A 22,414-nucleotide genomic window follows, 5' to 3' on the forward strand; every position below is an offset into this window, starting at 1 on the left:
CAGAATTTTATGGGGGGAGGGTCCAGATGCCCTGCCTTCTTCCATCTGTAGTAAGCCTCTAGTGCTTTTCCCCCCTGCCTGCCTTCTTTCTCTGAAGAGAAAAAAAAAATCTGTGAAGGAGGGAAAGATACAAGAGTCCAAGCGGGTGAGGCCTTCGCTCTGGTAGCAGCTCCAGGAGCCCCTCTGTCTGGAAGACCCGCAAGAGATAAAGGGATGCTCCAGTCCAGGAAGACAAAGGCCAGGCTCTGCAGCGCTCTTCTGCTAACCCCCCACCTTGGCTGGCTGGAGGCCCTCGGTGGCGAGGTTAGATGCCTGCCATCTGCTCTTCCTTCCTATGGCTTCTTATGATCCAGGCTTTTTGCTCTGGCTTTGGAAAAAGGTTCTGGGGCCGAGCCCCGGATTACATTATGTCTCTGGCTCAGGCTTTCTTTTTCGCTGCAGTCTCCCTCGTGCACGTCAGTATGAGCGATTATGAATCTGTTCCCTGTGCTGGAGAGGGAGGCTTGGGGCGGGCTGCGGAAATGGTATTCGTTTGCAACCGAGCGTTTTTCCTTCGTGCAAGACTCGCACATGCACGCCGCCCCCCGCTCCACGCTGCTCCCAAAGAGAGAACGCGCTCTTGAGGGGGGAAGGGGGGAGGAAGGAGACCTGGGGGAAGGGATCCCGGGGTTCCTCTGAGCCACGACAGGGCCCTCCGGGGACAGGGGCTGCTGTGGGATGGCGGCGGCGGGGCGAGCACCATGCGGCTGTCGCTTCCCTTACGGGAGACCGCCCGCCGCCGGTTCCCGACCCACAAGAGGAAAGGGCGCCAGGTGAAAGGGGCCGCGGCCGAAGGCGGCATCTCTCCGCAGCCCGGGGTCGCCCTGCCTGGCTGCGGAGAAGGGCTCGTCGCCGCGCCGGCTGCCAGGAGAGCTCGCAGGGCTGGCGGCCGCGGGCGGGGAGGGAGCCCAGCCTCGCCTTCGCCGGGGGAACGAGCCGCCAAGGCCGCCCGCAGCTCGGCTCCGAGGCGTCCGGGAGCGCTGCCTGTCCGCAGCCCGCTGCCAGCTCGGAGCCCCCGCTCTTGCTCGCTCAGCCGTCCGTCCGCTCTTGCCCTGGACTGCAGCGCTTTTGCCTTCAGCCCGGGCTGGATGTGCGTGCCTGCATGCGGTGCATGCGCAGCCGCCCGCAGCTGCCGCGTTTCATTCATAAAAAAACCCACCCACACCAGGGAAAAAAACCGCCTACATCCATCCTTAACTTGCAACAAGTTCCCTTCCGGCTCCCCATTCATAAATGAGAGCAGAGCATGCGCCTTGGAACGCCAGTGCCCACCCATTCATAGAATTGGGAGGACAGGCATGCGCAAAAGAGATCCTTTCCCTCCCATTCATAAAATAGCCATTTTCCCAGGCAGCAGTTGTTGCAATAGCGAGGCGAAGCAAGGGAAAGCGGCGGCGGCGGCGGCGGCGGCGGCGGCTGCTGACAGCGCAGCACTTGTAGGTCGTTCCCTGAGAACTGGGGGTGACTCGTGCCAATTTCCCCCCCCCCCCTTGCAGGTACAGCTCGAGATCTGTCTCGGATGTAGGATTAACTCGCCTGTTGAGAGATGATTTTGGCTGGATTATTTAAAGTAAGTAGGCAGTTCATCTTTGTGGGCAAAATATACGGGGTGAAAGGAAAATTCTGCCCCGTAGGGGGAACACTCCGGTCCTATTCTGGATGTCTTGGACTGACCTTCTGCGGGAAAGGCGTGTGTCTGTAACATAAATCTGCTCGTGCGCTGAGAGAGAGAGAGAGAATGTGTCGTTAAAAGGGAAAAGGGGGTTTTGTGCTTTGCTCGTGGTGATTGTACAGTTTGGCTTGACGTGACTGCGACCGCTTGCCCCTCTCCTCAGTATCTGGCATTCAGATACGGCTTTATTCCGTACCAGGACGTTCTTGCTATTCGGGCTTCAACATGCAGCGCATCATCCTAGCGAAGCGCCCCGCGCGCCCGCCTCCCTGCGCACCGGGCGACGAGCTGGTCCCGCGGGCTTCGCCTCCCGTGGCGGTGCAGGCGGAGCAGAGCCAGCGCACCTCCCGACGGGCGAACCCGCCGTGCCCGGCGCCCGGGAGCCGATCCTCCCCGCGGCGCGCCTGGCGTGCCTTTCCGCCCGCCTCGCCCGCTGGAAGGGGCTGCGGAGACTTCCCCGTGAAGCGAGCGAGGGGCACTTGCGAGGCGACCCGCCGGCGTGTCAGCTTCGTGCTGCTGCCTGACCTTTGCTCCCTGGCTTTTTCTTTCCTGCTAGCAGTCCCGCACTGCCGCGTCGTTTTCTTGTGGGTGTCAAGTCTCCCCTCCCCTCTTGTCCGCTCCCCCCGGCTCCCCCCTCGCCCTGCTGGGGTCCTGGCTGCTCTGGCTTGAACTTTGAGTGGAGCCGGCCTTGCATCGGTGCTGGAATAAAACTGCGCGGGGGGGGGGGGGTGCGCCAAGTCCCTCCAGCTGTACCTGCGCGCAGCAAACACGGGGAGAGAGAGAGGAGCGCGGATCTCGCTGGGGCCTTCTCCACCTACTGCGTAGCTAGATGGAGGCGAGGGCTGCGGTGCTGCTGGCCCGGCCGTGGCGTCACAGCCTTGCGAGCCCTCGCATGCCCGCGACAGGGAGCCGCGGACGGCCAAAGAGGCGCAGGGGCCAGGCCAGGGGCCAGGCGGGACCAGGCAGCGCAGCTCCGGGGCGAGGGGGAGGGAAGCCTGCCTCCCCTCCCCCGGCCCGGGCTGGTGATGGCGGACACTGGATTGCCGCAGAAACTGTCAGGGCTGCGATCCACGGGCCTGGAATGTCAGTGTCAGCCCAGCCCCTCCAACTCGCGCTCTCCGCAGCCTGAGGCGAGGCGAGGCGAGGCGGGATGTGAACCCAGATGATTTCCCAGCCCCGTCCTTGTTTAGAGGCAGCTTGGTTTTCTCTCACAAAATAAAATGAGAAAAGAGTGTTCTCCCCACCACCACCACCCCCGCCTCCTTCTTCCTGTTTTAATGGCCTTGCTTTGAAAGATATCAAAGATAAAATTCACGAGGAAAGTGACCTGTTTGCAGAGATTGAAGGGTTTAGACCTCCTTCCTCAGCCTCTCCCTTCTTTCTCTCTCCCTTCCTGCCCCCCATCACTAATCAGTATGTTCAATATTTAACCTAGCTTCCTTGATCTGAGTCTTTTTAAAAGGAGTATTGTAAACTTGTGCACTGAATCACAATGATCTCTTTGGCTGGCTTCTTTCCACCAGCTCACTTGTGCCCTTCATATAAACATGAATGATAGCGAAGTGGCATTTTGGGGTGGAGGCAGGGCAGAGTGACTGCTCTCCAGTTATTGAAACCCTGTTGAAGATGTCTCCATGTGATAAATGTGGCTCTTTCTCCAGGCTTCTGTGCTCCATTCATGCCAAGAGTCCAGAGCTGATATACCACATCAGCGCAGCTTTTAAAGGAATGTCTTTTCCTGAAAAAGGTTAAGGGCGATTTTTCAAATCATAAAATTCAAGTATTTTTGTTAAGTCATGATGGACCCTGTTTATGCACAGAGATGTTATCTTTAGAAATTTGCTGCTGGGCTTCATAAAATGGCAGGAAGAAGCAACATATTTTCACTTACAAGATCTCATTTTCTCAAGTCTGACATCAATGCTGCATGAAATTCACTAGAGGACCCTTTACCAGGTTCTTCCTGACGGTGCAGTTTGCATCTCCATTTTAACCAAACAGGATCGTGGAGGCTGCGGCAATCGTGAAAGGCCTCGTCCCACACTTGCTTGCGCTGAAGCAGGACCCAGTGAGTTCAGGGTGCCTACTCAAATTATAGGATTGGCCACACAGTGGATATGTGCCCTCACAGCCCAAGCATTAATAAGCCATATTTAAGAAACCTCAGGTATGTTTGCCACGTAGAAGTCAAGTAGCATTGATTGGGATACATCAGGCAAAAATGAATTCCCCAGGAGCTAGATACTTTCTGTGTAAAAAGAGGAAGTCAAACATTTGCATAGAAAGATGAGCACTTGGCGGCAATGGTCCTGAAGGTTGTAGATCAGCCACCCCAACTACAGAATGTCACAATCACCACACCCATTACCTCATAGATCAGTATAAGGCAAGGCATAAAAAAGGGCATAGGTCTGGTCATCTAGCTTAGGGAGAGCACTAAACGGTTGACGAAGAAAATGGAAGCAAGCTTGCTTGGCTGCAGAGGTCCCTCAACCCTAGCAAGACATCACAGTGGTCGGAAGCAAGGCTTTCGAATGCATACCTCCTGGTGCACTTCAGCTGGTGCCCATCAAGACAGCTCCAGGTACTTCAGCACGGTTGGATGCTGAGGGGGTGGATGCAAGCTTTGTCCTCCTGCACCCTGCTCATTCCATAGTGCTCACAAGTAATTCGCTTCCTTTTAACAATTGTCCCTTTCCTACAGCTGGTTTGGTTGAAACCCTTTGCTTCTCATCTTGACAGAAGACAAGCAGGAGCATCCTTTGGGTGCCCTTGCAGGCTTTCCTGCAGAGCAGCTGATGGCTTCCGATGAGCTGTGTCTTCAGTCAAGGTTTGGATTTCAGACTGCGGTTCACAAAGCTGAGCCCTAGTGAGGCTGACACCGCCACTTGCTCCAGAATATTCTGATACAAAAGCAGATGGTCTAAATCAGCCTTACCCAACCTGAGACCCTCCAGCTGTGTTGGACTACAACTCCCATCATCTCTGGCCAGTGTTGCCAATGCTAATCCTAGCTAGGGGCAATGGGAGCTTCTTCCAGAGGTGCTGGATGATGCCAGGTGGGGAAGAGGATTCTAGGCAGGCTGCTGGTCTGAGCCAGCTTAGCCCTCCTTTGCAGTGGTGATTTTCTACGTTCCCTTGGCCCTTGTGATGAACGGACACCTTTCTGCAGTGTGTTCAACACACAGGCAGTGGGAGGGATCAAGCTCAGTTATTCTGTCAGCTCCTTGCTTGGAATTCCTGTTGATCTTCAAGCTGAGCACTCCTGCTTTGATTCCGGAAGGTCTGTCTGCTCAGGCTTGGAGGAAAGACAGAAGCCATGCCCAGGCAGAGAGATTATGGCTAATTGGAATGAAATCCCTTCCTTGCTTTTTTGAATGACATCGGGTAGAGTCTTCTTCCTTGGAGATTTCTCTTCAGCAGGGCAATTGCTTTATCACTCTTAAGCATATGACAGGTAAGCTGCTTCCATCAGGGTGGCTCCAGAGAAGAGAAGAGTGACAGGGAGGAGGGAGAGGAGTGCACCGCGGTTGCTCAAAGAGAAAGAGCTTCTCTTCGAATTCTTTCCTGGTTGCCTTGTTTCTTTCCACAAGTCCTTTGTCCAGGAGGAATGAATACTTTCTTATTCCCTCTCAATTCATGCCAGGATTCTCTGGGACATTCGACAAGAGCAGCGAAAGTTCCACAGCTTTTGCACGTTTGGTCAGTTCAGAAGGTTCTGCTCTTCCTTGACCTTCATTTCATTCGGGGGGCGAGGGGATAGCAAACAATTTCCAAAGTTTCCCACTTCTAGTACAGCTTTGCATTCTCCTTTAGAGTCATCATTCAATTCTTATGCTCTCTGATTATTCTCTAAGGGCACCCAGTCCAGTCACACATAATTTTTCAGTCCAGCTGCTCTTGGCTGGATAGCTTCATCTATGTTTTTTAAATGAAATATAATTCTTGAATAGTATACAATGAAATGTGCAAGCTTCTTACTATGAAAAAAGAAAGGTTACCATTATGAAAAAACACACCTGTATACATGGAACCTGGAGCAAAATGTTCCAGTGTGGTACGTTCAAGCTCAGGATTCCGGTCTGCCAGAGGTCCCCTCTTCCCCCCAGTCCTCAATTCCACCCCTCACCCCCTGCTCCTGCCCCACATTCAGCATCCTGTGACTACCGACTATGCTCCGTCCTCATCAGGTTGACTGCAGTATTTGCTTCCCCCTTAAAGTGTTCTTGTACTTCAGCAAAACCTGAGCTGATGCCTCCCTCTTGTGCCGTTTTGGCCACTTAAGGATCCACACTGGAAAACTGAGTTTGCTGTTGGTATATAGGGTAAAGCATGGAATGTTTCCAGACTGGAGAAGCTGGGGAGATTTCTGTCTCTAAGGTATTATGTGAATCTAAACTAATTTTAGACTGTACATCTCATTTCCTCTGCTATGAAACTCTGATCATTGCTTGAGAATGAGACCCGTTCTGTCCAATGGGACTTACAAGGAAGTGAGCGCACAGTGTGGCTTTAATATACTTAATTACTCTGAAATTCCTGGTTATGGGCGGTAGAAATCCGTTACATTACCTACTTCCCATTTTGCCTGAGGTGATCAGAGTGCCATTTTGATATAAATTTTCAGTAATATCTCTGGGGAAAATGCTTGAGGAAGCCTTCCAGATGTGTCGGACTACAGCTGTGCAAGGTGGGGGAGGATGGGTGTTGTAGATCCACACATCTGGAAGGCAGCCATATGGAACGGATGATTATTTCCTACTGGTGAAAGGAAACGAATTTATTATTTCGGTTTAGTGTATCTTGCCATGGCAGGTTCCAGCCAGATTCACACTAATGGTAAAAGCTAAAAAGTAATTTGCTCAGGTCCATCAGTTGGCCCTGTGCTGTGGCCATTTCTTTGTGCAAAACCCTCTATCACATGCTGTAGGGGGGTTTTTTTCTCTTTTTTTAAATTGGACCTCTCAGACTAACTGGTTATACTCCCAGTTAGCCTGAAGCTGGATCAAGCTACAAGCCAATACACAGAATAGTTTATTCATTAAGGAAATGTAACCATTTAGTCTGAGAAGTGCTATCGCAAATCTCTGTCCTACACTATCAAGTGCTCCCTGCCAATAAATTGTCAGAGCTCCGGGCTTGAGGCTAAATATTGGCTGAACTACCTAAGGAAGTTTACTTCTGTTTATAAAGGATTGCCTGAATTACCTGCCTCAAGAGTGTTTGACTTTCCTAGTGATCTTTGGGATTTAACAATCTATGTCTTGAATGCAATGCAGTGTGTGCTCTCTCTCTCTCTCTCTCTCTCTCTCTCTCTCTGAGGAAAAGAGACGGGAAATGTACTATAGATTTCCATATGTAATTAATCTACATCTTGTACTGCAAATGGATTTGACTAGAACTGTCAGCAGCCTTGAATATTTAAGAAAAGCTGTCAGTTATTTCAGCAGTCATCTTAAAGCCAGGCACAGCATTTGCACACACCGTTTGTTACAATGGGGCATCCGCAGAATTCTAGGCAAGCTTGCTGGCATTAATGAAAGCCTAGCATAGTATGCCTTCTGGATTATACCAGTGCCCTAAAATTTTATTGCCACCTCTTTTTCCTGTTGAGTTTTGGCAACTCAGTTGAAAAGCCATCTCATCTTGTTTGTTTCCAGCCTCTCCTCCAATGTTTTAATTTCTGCCCCAGCTGTGTGGGGTGGATTAGGCTGAGATATAGTGAATGGCCCAAGATCATGCAATGAACTTCATGGCTGAGTGGGGTTGCAAGCCAGATCTTCCCTGTCCTAGTTCAGTACTCACGACTCCTACACCACCATACGGCTCTCAACTCATGTTTTTTTCCTAGTTCAAGGTGTTCCCCATATGAGGATAATGCTGGCAGGCAGCTCCTTCCCAGCATGTGTCTTCCTGGGCCTTGTCTGATGCTTAGTGTGCTAGACTTCATGGGAGCCAAGTTCACACTCGAGTTCATAATGCATAGAGATGGTCTGTATTTATCACATTAGCCTGGGAACTCTTGATTCTGCAGCACTGTGGAACCTGAAAGCGACACTTCTAGTAGACAACATAAACCATTCTGAGCTTTCTAAAGAAAGTGTGCATTCAGTAATAAAGGCAATTAGAGGCTTTATGTGGGGTAGTTAGAGATTTATATAATCAAAATATATTACTGGCTTTAATACTGTTTTAGCGAGGATTTAGGAAAACTACAGATGATCTAGTACCTCTTGGCAAACCTGAACTAGAGAAATTGGTCTCTTTGATCTTTTTAAATTCCTGTAAATTAGGAGTAGGGAATCTGATGTTTTCCAGATGTGTTGGACTACAACCACTGTAATCTTTATCGTTGTCATGCTGGCTTGGGCTGATGGGAATTGCAATCCAAAACATCTGAAGGGAACTGGGTTGGCTACTCCCATTGTGAATCATCTACATTTTCAGTTCATGTAAGGGGAACAGGTTCAGCTGGAGATGTGGTTCGAACAGGAAAGCACTGATCTTGAACTATTGGAAACGTACTTGAAATACTCTATGACTTCCAAACAAACACCCTGGATGGATTTTGCTGCAGTGAGAAATCCAGCACCATCCCATGTCCATATTTTAGCTGGTGTGTCTATTGTAATAGCCTCGTTAATTTTTCTCAGATTTTGGATTCCAGTTTATAGTGCTAGGACACTGGTTTAGGGCCTCAGGGGAAGACTATCTTCTTTCTATTGGCTGTTATATGTTTCCCTTTCCAAAATACTTTGATTTTAAGTTGGTGATGACTGAAAGTCAGACTGATCACCCACAGTCTGAGAATCTCTTTTGGATTATTGGGATGCATCTCTGAAGGCAAGAACTGGAGTGTGTGCTTGAATCTGACAATTAATTATCTCTGCAATTCATTGGATTCAAATGTTGAGCAGGAAGGCTCCATCTGGGGAGCACTGGCAAAACCAGGGTAAGTACCTAAGACAAGTACTTGCATCCCATGGGAGACAGATGCTATCTTAATTGCCGGCAACCAAGACCTGACTTTTCTCACCCTACTGTACCGTGGTCCGTCGGCAAGCCCGGTGATGAAAGCTAATCATGGGGTGAAAGCATTTCTAACCCTGGACGGTCTTGCCCAGTCAAGTGCTACAACTTTGTTTGAACCACAGCTCCCAGCATTGCTGAACACTGGCTGGTTTGATTGGAGCTAATGGGAATTGAACTCCAGAGCATCTGTGGGACATTAAATGGCGGAAGACTACACTAGGGTCTAAAAGTGAATGCCTGTGTTGGAATTACACAGGGGTTCAGTGGTCCTCTCTGAACAAAAAAAAAAGTGAAACATGGGGGGGTCTTTTTGTTGCTCTTTCGGCTTTTTATTTTTTGGCTTTTGTTTTAGCAGTAACAATAGAGCAAGTGAAAGGGGCATTTCAGCTACTCCGTTCCCTTCAGCTGTGTATTTTTGCCCATCAGGTTTCATAGAAGGTGACTTGTGGGCCGAACACTATCCTACGTCAAACCCTGTGATGCTATAAAGGCCTAAATGCATGACCAAATGGACCACTGCACCACACCATCCCCTGAAATACATTTTAAACCTCCCAGTAGTTTTCTTTCACTTGTGCGTGGCATGCATGCAAGCCACCCATGTCTCACGTATGCTTAGTTCTGACTCCGTTTCATTCTTTCCTGCATTAACACAGAGCCCTACTGCTTCATGTGAAACACGCAGAACCTGCAGACCATGTTAAATCAACTTCCTTTGACCTACCACACCAGCAAACAAAGGTTTAGCTAATGTACCTTCCGGTATGCCGAGGTTTATAATTCCCTGATACAGCCATCCTTCGTGGCTGTAATTCATCCTTCACATGGGCTGGTTTATTCTGCTCACCTGATCATTTTTATTCTATCCCTAAAGCAGAACCTGTCATATCTCACTTCTATGTGTCTCCCTTTGCCCTCAATATGTGTCCACTTTCAAACATTGACTGTTATGCCTGTCTTAACTAGGCAATGTCAATAAGTGGTGGCTGTAGTTGCATCTTTGAGACGAAACGCATCTGGAAAACCTATCTATGTAAATGGGAGCTGCAAGGACCCCGTCTATCTCTTTGGGCTGTTTGGGCTGTTGGATGTAGGAAAGCAGGGATGTGTTATTCATGTAGCGAAGATGCAGCGGCACATTGTTTTCAGGAGTGATTTGGAGCTCTTTGGAGAAAGCTGTTCAGCTGGAAAAGCTGAAACTGTAGCAAAACGAGGTGAATGCTTATTGTCATCCAGAGGCTGGTGTGCAATATTCATCATGCACAAGCCACAGGGCTTCTTATTTCAGGCCCGTTTCAGATGTCCAGAAATAGTGTGAAGTCCAGTTCTTCCTGAACTGTAGCACTTCTGACTACTGGTGGAGGAAGAATTGCATGTCTGGATGTTCTCATGTTAAAACCTAGCTTTCTTCTACTGGGAAAACTAGAACTGTTGGAAAAAACATTCTAGGACAAAATGCTAAAATGCTCTTGATGAACTTTCTATATGCAGCGTGTATCTTTAAGATCAGAAATGCCCAAAGACTTATTCTTCCACTTGCATTCTAAAGTATTGCACATTGGGTTTGCGTGTGTTTAAATTAGCTCTTAGATTACTGCGTTCCCTCCATCCCATCCAATTCATCATGTGGGGAATAGGCATAAATGCAATGGTTTTGTTGGCTGTAAATTCCAAACCTGTTTCAAAAACCATAAAGTAAAAGTATAAAATGTATGTTCCAGTTCAAGTAAAAGTTCACTGATTGCAAAGCCAGATTTGGTGATTCCATTGTCACCGAGGCAACTGGTGTGCAAGATGGCCTGTCTTAATTTCTCTGCTTTTATGTCAATGTTTGCATCATCAAATCAACTGAAAACAGCTCCTCAACAAAAAACAAAACAAAGCACATTTTTAAGCTTTAAAGCTTGAAATTCTCCTGCACGTGATCCAGGTAAACAACCTTATTTGAGCAAAAAGAAAACATAGAGTTTCCTAAAATGCATGCTTATTGACAAGATGTTTTGTTTGCCGCTGTATTTTTAAAGTCTTGTAACAGCTCCATGTGAACCACAGAGTTTTAAATTTCCTATTTTCAAAGAGATACATTTTAAAAGGAACAGCTAGATAATGCTGAGCAATCAAGCTGAAGATAAAGTATTGCTAAAACCTGACATTGACATAAAGGGCAATGCCACCAGAAGTTAATTCGTTATTAACTAGAGATAACTTTTATCTTGCTCCTGGACTTGCACAACATATGCTGTTATCAAGCTTGCACTATTCTGTGGAGTAACTCAGAAAACGGATGTACAACATGTGCCGGCCACGGGCGGAGAGTCCAGGGCCTGGCTGATGTCCCCACCTTCACCGCTGCCCCTTCTTGGTTCAGGTCTAAGGTTGCCCACATTGGAGAAGTCTGGGCCAAACCGTGCTGTTGTTTATGATTTATTGTTACTCCTATCTGTATCCCACCTTTTTTCCTTTCAAGAAACTCAAAGCAGCTCACACCATTTTCTTCTTTTCTTCAGTCTTATCCACACTACCACCACCTCGTGAAGGTCCAAAGCCACCCAGTTAGCTCCGCAGTTGAGTGGGAACCAGAACTCGCATCTATCTCCTGAGTCTCAGTCTTGCACTCTGTATCCTGATAGAAGGCCACATTGATTTTACTTTGTTCTTTGTTGCACACTATCCCCTTATTCACATCGGTGTGTCACGAAATGAGTAGAGCTGGACTTGCTGATTATCGGCTGAGTGTGGATAGAGACATACGTTGCCTGTCAGTGCTTCTGTGCAAGCGCACTCACCCTGCTCTCTCTATAGGCATACCATTCCCTGTCCAGGATCTGGCTCAGGAGAAACTGGTTCTGCTACTTTGCAGCAGGAACCGGTATGCTCAGAACAGATTGGCTGGCATTTACAGCATCATAAACCCACCCACCTGTGACTTCTTTTTTATTTTTTTGCAGCTCTTTCAAAGTGCATTTTCCTTTTTATAAAGCATGTATACGTACACACATGTATGTGAATGTGTGTGTCTAGATGTGCATGTTTAGATACAGATCACATGTGCATGTGTGGTTGTGTGTAACTATGTATGCATCGACACAGAGAGATGTGTGTGATAAGTGTTACGGAATGTGTTGTGATGTGGGGGGGGAGCGTGAAGTCAAGCACGCTGACACCATGGGAGAAAAAATGACAGCACATTGGTAAGTACCCTATACAGCTGGGCCAAAAAATCAAAATCTAGCTGAGGAGGAGAACTTTAAGCCCCATTAATTCAAGGGGGAGAATGTTAAGTACACGCTCTTCCAAATGAAATAAAGGGGTCTTAAACATGCTTAGGACTCTAATACTATACATACTACCTGGTAATAAATCCCATAAAATACAGTGGGATTTATTTCTGAATAAACCAGCTAAGATTATGCTTTTTCTGGAATGTGCCTGTGAGTGTATCTGGTGTATTCTATCTCATGCTTTCTGCATCACTTATGATGGTGTCCACTTTGCCATCTCACCCCCGCCCCTGCCCCCCACTCCACCACCACCACCACCAGTATCTGGACCTTCGTTTTACTTCACTTTTTCTCTTATTTCACTGTCTCTGCTTCTTAGGATTCCAGCAGCCCCTCCTCTCAAGTAGGAATGCTTTTTGGTCAGCTGCTTCTTTGAATTGATCTTTTAAAAAACAGAATTAATAAATAATATAAAGGTCTCTGCAAGGAAGTGGCAGCTCCACCAGAAAACAATGTGTACTCTCTAAATTTGAACCAAGACGTTTCCGCTCTTTGATTTAACTTTAGTTGCTTCCTGTGGTTTCATGTCCTATACTACAGTTGAATCTCTGGATGGCCTCCAGTATAAATTGCACTCTTCCAATGAAATTAAAGACTAGCAATAGATGGGTCAGCTAGTAAACAGCATTTAAGCCAAATATTATGCTGCTTGGTGTTTGGATGAAAAATAGTATGAATATTTTAAAGGATCTTATATGCCTTCTGGGTGGATTTTCAACTGGGTCATTAAATTCTGTTTTCAGAGGGCAGGCAAAGGATGCGTGATATTCATCTTTCCTTCTTTTACTTTCTGGTCTTGTACATTGAGGTCGAGGGCAACAATTCAAAAGCTGGGCCTAAGAAATATGCTTTTATGGAATTTTTCTTCTGCTTATTTTCTCCTGCGGGGACTAAACCAGTGGAAAACTTTGATGACATTTCTTAAACCATGGTTTGCCATGAGGTTGGGGAATCCATCAGCATTCTGGATCTTGCTAGATTGCTGTTCCAATTGCAATTATGGAAACTGGAATCCAACATATCTGGAAGGGGAACGGGTTCCCTACCCTGGTTTAACATTACAAAGACAAGACAGAGCATGCCTAGGGCTGGCTTCTGGCTTCCTCTTCCCCTCTCCCCTGATGCAACTGCAAGGAGGAGATCAGAAATTTCCATTTCAGATTAACCCGTTTTGTGCTATGTCTGAGCCCTAAGCTATGGTCAGTCAACTGTGGTTTGCCAAAGCTGGCTAGCTTCATAAGGAACAGTTTCAACAAAACATAATTAACCATGGTCTAGGATCTGGGGAGCAGTTAATCTGGAGTCCTCATGGCAGCACCCTGCAGAGGGGAAGGGAGTGCAACATTCCGAGAATTACTTGGGGATGGAGGTGGGCAGGGTGAACTTCCATTCTCCTTTCAAAAACTGTATTGGGATAAGGTCCGGTTTTAGGGATATCTATATTTTGCATAAAATTATTCCCAATCCCACCAATTTTAGATATGTATTTTGTGCATTGTTGTTTTTAAAAGACATGGGAGGGCTCATCCTTCCTTACTTAACAGATATCTGCGGTAAGCAAAAGGATGGGAAGGAGTCATAGGACAATGAGGGAGAGTTATAAATGGGATGCCAGAATGTCTGGTCCACCCTATAAAATTCCATGAATGCGGTAAGGGAAAGAAAAGGATTGCTGGTGTTGTGCAGTGCTTTGCTTTGGATAGGAGTCTCAGCTCAAGTACTGCCCAACACCAGGAGAGTTTTGGGAGTCCCTGCTTTGCCCAGAGGTGAATCAGCCCCCAAGGCTGGGAAGGGGGCTGGGGGGGAAGGAAAATAATGCTGCATCTCTGGATCCAGGGTCTGTGGATGCAATTGCAGCAATGGGCCAGTTTCAGCCCTCATGAGAAGATCGGCAAGGGGGCACAAAAGCCTGCAAACTCCCTTTCCTCTCTTCCCCGAGAGCCGTGCTTTCCTGAAACACGTGTAACAGAACAGAGCCCATGGTGCCATCTTGGCTGCTGTGAAGGTTCCAAAGTTTGGCTCTTAGGGATCAGCAGAGTGCAAATTCGAACAGGATGTGCATATACAAAACCAAAACAAGCATTTGAATGTGAGCCAATGAGCTCAAAGGCTTGGACTTGGCATCTACAGGTTTGATTGTCATTAAAGGAGGAAAGCTGTAATCAGGAATTAATGCACTGCATATGGGCTCAGAGGAAATCCGTACTGCTCAGCAGGAGCATGTGCATGCAGCCCAGAGGCAGGAACTTGTCGCCCTCTGGATGTTTTGCCCTTCAACCCTCATTGCCCTTAGTCAGAAATTAGGAATAGCAACCAGAGATCCATATGCTGTCTACCCCTAAGGTTCTCAGCTTGGATAGCCACTGGGCTTAGTACTGGGTTGCCCACCTTGTTCTGTGCTTTCCTTTCCATTTTCATCTGAATGATCTTTCTTCCTGGGCCGAAGCATAAACAACCTTCTTCTGTCTTTCCTTCTACTTCCAGCCATATCCCAGCTGAGAGTCAACACTCTTCGCTAATGAGTGACCCTCCAGATGTTTTGAACCACAGATCGCCTCCTCCCTGATCACTGCTCATGATGTTGGAGTTGCAGTCCAAAATGTCTGACGGGCACCCAGTTGTGGGAGGCTGAGATCAGATAGCATTTTGTCTGCCAGTCGGCCCTTATCAGGGAGAGAGACTTGCAGCTCATCAGCGTGGCTGCAGCCTGCACGCTGGGCACGCAGGCGCAAACCCTCATGCAGCCAGTCCCACAGGCAGCCATGGCCTCAGCCCCACAGGGGTGACACCACAAAGGGTTACCTGGCGGCTGGCCCTGGGTCTGCCCCTGGCACCGAAACAGCTGAAGCGAGGAGGCTTGTTGGAGCAGCGACAGCAACTGCTAATGTGTGAACTCTTTGGCTCTCTCCCCCTTCCCTCGCTCTCCCTCTCAGGACACTTAAAGGCTGCGTCTCCCAGTGCTGAAGGACAGCCTGAGCCATGGAGCCTCGGATGCCTCACAACATCACCGTGGTTCCCAGCCCCACCATGGTGCCGCCCGTCCAGGACAGCCGCATCCCCTACGGCAGGCTGCAGCGCCCCCTGATGATCCTGCCCATCGACCAAATGAAGACCAGCCACATGGAGAACGACTACATCGACAATCCCACCCTGGCCCAGCTGACCGCTGCCAAGCACCCCCGGGGCCCCCGTGAGCCCCCTCTGCACCCCCAGCGATGCGAGCAGGACATCACCCACCCCTGGATCTCCTTCAGCGGGCGGCCCAGCTCCATCAGCAGCAGCAGCAGCACGTCTTCCGATCAGAGGCTTTTGGACCACATGGCACCGGCCCCAGTGGCGGACCAGGCCTCCCCCCGGGCGGTCCGCATACAGCCCAAGGCCGTCAGCTGCAAGCCCCTGGACCTCAAGGGGCCGGCCTCCCCGGAGCTGGACAAGCACTTCCTGCTGTGCGAAGCCTGCGGAAAGTGCAAGTGCAAGGAGTGCGCCCTCCCCAGGACCCTGCCGTCCTGCTGGCTCTGCCACCAGGAGTGCCTGTGCTCGGCGCAGAGCCTGGTCAACTACTCCACCTGCATGTGCCTGGTGAAGGGCATCTTCTACCACTGCACCAACGAGGACGACGAGGGCTCCTGCGCCGACCACCCCTGCTCCTGCTCCCACTCGAACTGCTGTGCCCGCTGGTCTTTCATGAGCGCCCTCTCCCTGGTCCTGCCATGCTTGCTCTGCTACCTGCCGGCCACGGGCTGCGTCAAGCTGTCGCAGTGCTGCTACGACCAAGTGAGTCGGCCCGGATGTCGGTGCAAAAACACGAACAGCGTGATTTGTAAAGCCTCCCCAGAAGGGAAAGTTGGCGCCCGACCAGAGAAGCCGTTCTGATCTCTGGGGAGGAAGGGAGGGAGGGAGGGAGGGCGAGAGCAGGGAGGAGGCGCAGGGGGCAGGGAGGAGGCATTTCCAACCTGTGCTGTAGGTCTAACATGTGTCAGCCTTTTGCTTTCAACAAAGACAAATATCTCTTTCGAGGAACCGAAGCACTTTGCAGAATTCAGGGTTTTCAAAGTGGTGATCCACACTTATAGAGTGGAGTTCGGAAGGAAGGTTCTCAATATTTTGCAGAGCAAAGGCAGAAAACTACCACAGAGGGTAATTGGAAGACTTCTGTTCTGCTCCTGACCATTGGCTGTTTGCTAAGTTGACATGACTGCAAGAATAATTAACAGGTTTGGCGGGTACATCCGTAACCTGAGCAAGAATTCTTATCCCTCAAAGGCTATTCTGTTCAGGGCCCCCAACCCCTTAATGTTTCATTATGATGGTAGATTGCTGGCAGTAAAACGTTCTGTTTCTCAATGCTTTAATAGGAACCGTTGCCTACCACCCCTTCTCTCTCTCCCCGCCTTTCACCATTTAAGAGAGAGAGACACACACACACATACTGCTTTTCTATACATTGTGCAATTTCGTTTCAGATGACCTGCCTTGTTAGGTAGAAATCACGACTGGGGCAGATCAAGCCTCAGTTAAAGACACAACTGCAGGCACTGGAAAGTCGTCATTTCTGCCTGTTTCCAGTGATACTGAGGCCTTGAAGCAGCAACTATTTCATTGGACGTAACCCATTAACTTCAATTGGGCTAACTTGAATGCAAGGTTTTGACCCTTAAATTGCTGTGCCAAGCTTTGAGGCAGAAGCCCTGTTTGCTTCATTCCCACCAACAGGAGTGCCTGAGACAGCCAGGCCTTTCTGCACCGTATTTAAGAGAAAGGGGCTCTGAACCCCTCTTTGAACATCAATAAATTCTATTGCTTGGTCAAATAGCACATTCAGGATTTAGGACACGGCACAAGCAAGACCAGAAAAAAAAACCAAGGCATAATTTTCAAGGGCACCAGTGTCACAAACTCTTTCATGTTAAACTTAAGCAGCCTTCTCCCCACTGAAAAAAATGGTGCTTAATCAAATTAAGCTACAAAGTATTTAAGCCTAAGCTAATAAATCATCCATATTTCACCCACCTCCCACCTTGCTCTTGCAAGGTCACTACAAACTGAGCACAATGTATTTGTACATATTTTGGGTTTGTTTGTTTTTAAATATATATCCATGGAACCCCAGGCTCCCGTGAAAAACAGCCCTTTTTTTGGCAGAATGGCATTTGCTCTGGATTTTATTTCTCACTTTTTTGTTGCTGCTCAGTGTTGGTCTCTTCTGTATAATAGCATGTCTTTGTAAATACAGAGGACATTTTAATATGTCTATTTTAGGGCTTAGTACTTTGTGGGGGTGGGTGGGAGCGGCACTAGAGGTGTCTAGTTGTTACAAACTGCCCAAGCCACCCACAGCTTCTGGTTGCCAACTCTTTCAGGCCTCATCTGTCTATTCACACCTATTAGGTCAGGGCCTGTTAAATTTCTGTCAGGAAGGGAAGGCCGTTCCCCTGCTTATGGCCAATATGGCTTTCCCTTAAAGAAAAGGGATTAACCCTTTTCCGTTGAAAACCACAAGGTGCTAAGCAGAAAACAATTGTCCACTAATATATCCAATCAAAGGCAGTGGGTAAATGTTGCATGTAAGAAGCTGATCTTCTCCGCTGTTTTGTGACTGGGGATGGCGGGTGGGTTGAACTTGGATTTACTACACTGTAATGATTGCCTGAAATTATCCTGTTTAACTCAGCAAGCAGGAGGCAAAAGCCGCAATTGCATTCTCAAGCAAACGTGATTTCTGATTTGAAATGAAACACACATCTATACTGACAGAAGGGAACCATCTTTCGGGGGGAAGCAATGGGGACAGAATCTGCTCACTTTTACTTATCATGGGTGACTTTTATTTTTTAAAAAATCTGTATATATTTATTGATTGGGAAATATTTTTAATCTTTTTATATTTATAATACTTGCCAGTTATGTACATAGTATTTCACAGAAAAAGGGATACTACATCTGTGTTGTCAGAGACTGATTTGCATAGCGTAGCCTTGCCAAGAGCTTATTAGGCACACGCAGCTGGTGGGAACTTCTGCCCACTGAAATGAACGGGGACACATAGTGGGCTCTCCCGCTCATCTCGGTGAAAAGGGGTTCACAAGTTCCTGCTGGATTAGGCACCGTGTATTGTATATATATTCTTGCACAAAATGGAGGGAACCATGCAATGGGGGAGTGGGAAGGAAGAAGGAGAATCTTAGCCAAAATACTATTGAATGTATAACTCATTACCTGTTTGCAAGGAATAATAAACCAGGTCTTCGGAATATAAATAAGCTGGACATCCAGCAACACATGCGATGCTATCTGTTGCCTAATCCAGGAGTGGGCAACTTATAGCTCTCTGGGTGATTTGGACGACAAATCCCATGCTCTCTCACCATTGGCTATGCTGACGAAGGCTGATGGGAATTTTAAACCAAAACACTGGGAGGGTTACAAGTTGCCCAGCTTTGACCTAAGCCTACTTGCTCTTTTCTATCTGATATTCCTATTAGGGTGGGACAAGGATAGTACTGCTCTGCTCAAGCAACAACAAATTCCAGTTGGCTGGGCTGTACTCAGGTTGCAAGCAAACCAGTGGCTTGACTGCCAGGTTACACATGTACCTACCTACTCAGAATACTTCTATATTTCTGTTTTTGCTTTCTTTTAATGAAACTGCACCTTTTATTTTTACTGTACTTAGTTCTAAACCACTTACATTTGCTTATTGGTTTTTAAAAGCATCAAAATCTGCCAGGGTCCATCTGATCTAAGTGGATCGTGCCTTCGAACAGAAAGGCCAGAAAAAGACCGACTTTGCAAATGTAGCAGACTGCAGCTCCTTGTATCTTCCAGGCCCCCCTCTGGTCCAGCAGTCTGTTAACATGTTTCTCCAGCTCTTTCTTTCAGGCCTAGCAACAAAGTTGACAAGTCTCTTGCTGAGCATTGAAAGGTTTCCAGGTTAGACCAGCCCGAGAAGAGCTGGGACAACATTATACTGTTCCCTTAGATAATCTCCACGGCTGTGCTAGCAAGAGGGTCCTTCTCCCTGCCCACAACCCACCAGCCAACACGCTGTTTCTTTAACCTTTTCCTTCCCCAGCCCATCTCTAAAGACAGTCTGTATTCCTTTTAACATTGCCACTGAGCCAAAGACACTTAAGCTATAGGGATAGAACAATCCGCCCCCGACATTTGAAATTACACAAAGCTCCCTGGGCTGCCAAAGGTCAGGAGAACTTACCTGAGCCTACCCTCCCCTTCCATATTATCCCAGTACGTGACATCCTGACTGAATGGAACATTGTTAATTCAAAATGCAGTCTCGTCTGCTGGCAGTGACATCCGCTTCAGAGAAATCCTTGTCATCCAGCCCACTGTGACCTCCTACAAGTCATTGAGCTTGTTCTGAGGGCTGCTCATCTAATTAAAGAATATTCCAAGTACTAAGCAAGGATGTACAAGCAAGGATGTGGTTCAAGATGTACTGCAACATTACTGAGCTGGGCAGGAATGGGGAGTGGGTATTGTGAAGGGTGGCACAAGCCTTCCTTTCTTCCCTTTCTGAAGCTCAGCCATTGTTTTAGCAAACTAAAATATCTATTCTCCCTCTTAAATGCCCGTCTTGCAGCACTGTGCATGTTTGGGTTTATTTTATTCAACTTTACAGAGAGTGGGTAAGATTTCCCTCATCATTACTTCTTCCCTCAACTGAAAACATAAATGACCACAGAAGTTTTCCTTTGTATAGAATATTTATTTTGAAGATCTATTTTAATAGTATTTATTTTAGAAGTCTACTATTGTTAAGAGTTCTTCTGTTTGTGAAGAAAAACAAGTTAAACTGAATGTACTGATCTAGAAATTATATATAAAATATATATTGTTAAATATACAAATATCTTGTGGCTTCTTTCTTGAAATACACTTTTTCAGTAGCAACAGTAAATGGCACATATTGGGACATGTGCAGTAACAGAAGATTTCAGGTTGTGTTATAGGAAATCCTTCTCTTTTCAAAATAGGAGGTAGCAGCTGTATGGAAGGGCACACACAGTTCTGAATGACTATCAGTTAGTCTGGGCTGGTCTGACTTCCCCAAAGTGAATGCTGCAGCCGCTAAGGTTGGATTGCAATGGCTACACAACTAGTTATCTTAGCATGGTGAAGAACTGGCACAGCAAGGCAAGGTGGAGGACCTAAGTGAAACCTTTTTAGTAGGTGCACTGGGTAAATTGCCAATTATGTTTCTAGGTTTGGGAGGGGCAAAACACAATGTAAGTTTGACTGATAATTGAACATGAGAAGCAAGATGTCAAGAAAAGCCAATTTGATTAGGGTAGATCAGGGACGGGTGACTTGTGACCTTCCTGATGTTTGGCCTACAACTGTCATGAGCCTGTACAATTGGCTATGCTAGCTAGTGCTGATGAGAGTTGTAGGGCAGAAAAATGATTTTTTAAAAGGTTGCTTACCTCTGGGGTAGATGGTATGTTCTTTTATTTCAGTTTTCTATTCTCCACCAAACAACTCTCACTCTGTGAGTGCCTGAGAAATAAATGACAGTATTTAACAAAGATTAGGTAGACAAGTAGATTATTAAACATGTGCACACGTGCGCACACACGTACACAATTACTGGTAGGTTTGACTTTCATGCATTTGTTAAAGGCTCTTTTCTGGAGGGAGAAATTCAGCATTTTTATTTTAACCTTTTTCATCTTGCTCTGTACAGCATTCAGTTTTATCTTACAACCTTAGTATCCCATGTGAGGGCAGGATCTCAACAACTGTGTAAGCTCATGCAAAGGGGCTGACCTTGCACCAGCTCAGTTCCTCTGAAAACCCGAGTCCCCCATGCAATATCACCAAACCAATTTTACACCACTGGGAAGTTCAAAAGACAGCTTGCCACAAAGCAAGAAGGACAGTATGGCTACTACCTGGAGGAAAAACAGTTCCAAGATCTTAGCATCACAGAATGAAGTTCAGAGTTATTTTCCCCTTGTTCTCTCAATGAATTAGTAAAAATCATTGTACCATAGCTGTGTTTGGAGCACTGTGGTCAGCACCTTCTATAAATCAGCCACTGCCAAATTACGGGCAACCACTGTTATGATGCAGGATCATTTCTGTAAGTGGGGTTGGACCAACAGCCTACCAGGATCAGTTGCATATACTCTTCTAAATGTCATTCTGAATAATGTTTCCAAAATCTTTCTGCTCTGCCCGCCAATAAAAGTCAGAATGAAATAGCGAACATTTTAATCTCATGGTAGGGAGCACTGAAACCCCTTGGCAATAGCTGCTTGTAGTTATTAAACTGGATGCACAGCCATGTTCTCTGTGCTAGCAGTGTTAGGGCACCAATAGCCACACTCCACAAAAGGCCCACGTTTCCACATTGGCAATAACCTAATTCCCACTAGGGAAAATACCACTAGGCACATTTCTCCTATGAACTTCTCCCGCCACCACCACTGGGCAGATTTAAAAAGGGAAAAGGCTGCTGAGTCTTGTCACTGAGTGGTGAAACCTTCTGTGCTGTGAGCATCCGGCGCTTGTAGGGCCAGGTAAGGCAGCAGATGTGGCCGGACCCCATTGCAATGATGGACACCTGCTGGAACAGGCCTCCATCTTACTTCCACACTGAAGATGGGGCAGTGTCCTCCAGCACACCTGAGGACAGCGACCAAGCTGAGGGGGCACAGGGCCAGCCAGGGGACTCCCACAGCCTGTTCTGCACTGCCCTGTGACTCTCCTGCTTGAGGTGGATGCTGGCACTGGCGCCAGGATGCTGAGGGCCTTGGCCTAGGCACCCTCCTTGGATCCTTCCTCTAGGAGCCTGCCTTCTCACCACTGTTGTCAGCAGCTGCTCTTGCTCCCCTTCCTCTCTCTCAAATTGCCTCCCCTTGCTTGCTTGAGAGGAAGAGAGCAAGCGCACAAGCAGGCAAGGGCATCTTCTCTTTGGCCTCGCCCCTTCCATTTTCTGGCCAAAGTGGTCCAAGAGGCACTTGCAATGATCTCCGGCCAGTGTATGGGCCTTTGGTGGGTGGCTGAGCACGCTTGTCCTTGATGCTGGCCCTGGCAGCTGGCTCGCTGCTTGATGACGCCCTATGCTGGAACGGTGGAACTGTGCATTTGGTGCTGTGAGTCATCCATCAAATGCCTACCCACATCTTTCGTGGGAAGAGCAGGCTTATAGAGGGGTGCAACATCCTCCCAATCAACCAGTTGGCAGGACAGTGCCTTCTCTTCAAGTGTTAAAGAATGCTAGGCATGCTCCTACTGGATACACACACACACACACACACACACACACACACACACACACACACACACTCTCTCTCTCTTCTCATATATTAATTGATATGGAGATACCCTTCTCCTCACCCACACAGTTTTTCTCTTGCAATGTCAC

General features: G+C 47.6%; 1 protein-coding gene across 1 annotated transcript; it reads left to right on the forward strand.

Moving 5' to 3' along the window:
* The first annotated feature begins 1,448 nt into the window (after positions 1-1,448).
* SPRY4 (sprouty RTK signaling antagonist 4) lies at positions 1,449-19,892 on the forward strand. Its single transcript, XM_044454631.1, has 2 exons — positions 1,449-1,609; positions 14,958-19,892. The coding sequence occupies exon 2, from the start codon at positions 15,004-15,006 to the stop codon at positions 15,895-15,897; it is 894 nt and encodes a 297-aa protein (XP_044310566.1). The 5' UTR covers positions 1,449-1,609; positions 14,958-15,003; the 3' UTR covers positions 15,898-19,892.
* The last annotated feature ends 2,522 nt before the right edge of the window (positions 19,893-22,414 follow it).

Source organism: Varanus komodoensis, unplaced genomic scaffold, assembly GCF_004798865.1.
Source record: "Varanus komodoensis strain SLA01 unplaced genomic scaffold, ASM479886v1 scaffold7_3, whole genome shotgun sequence".
NCBI classification, from domain to species: domain Eukaryota; kingdom Metazoa; phylum Chordata; class Lepidosauria; order Squamata; family Varanidae; genus Varanus; species Varanus komodoensis.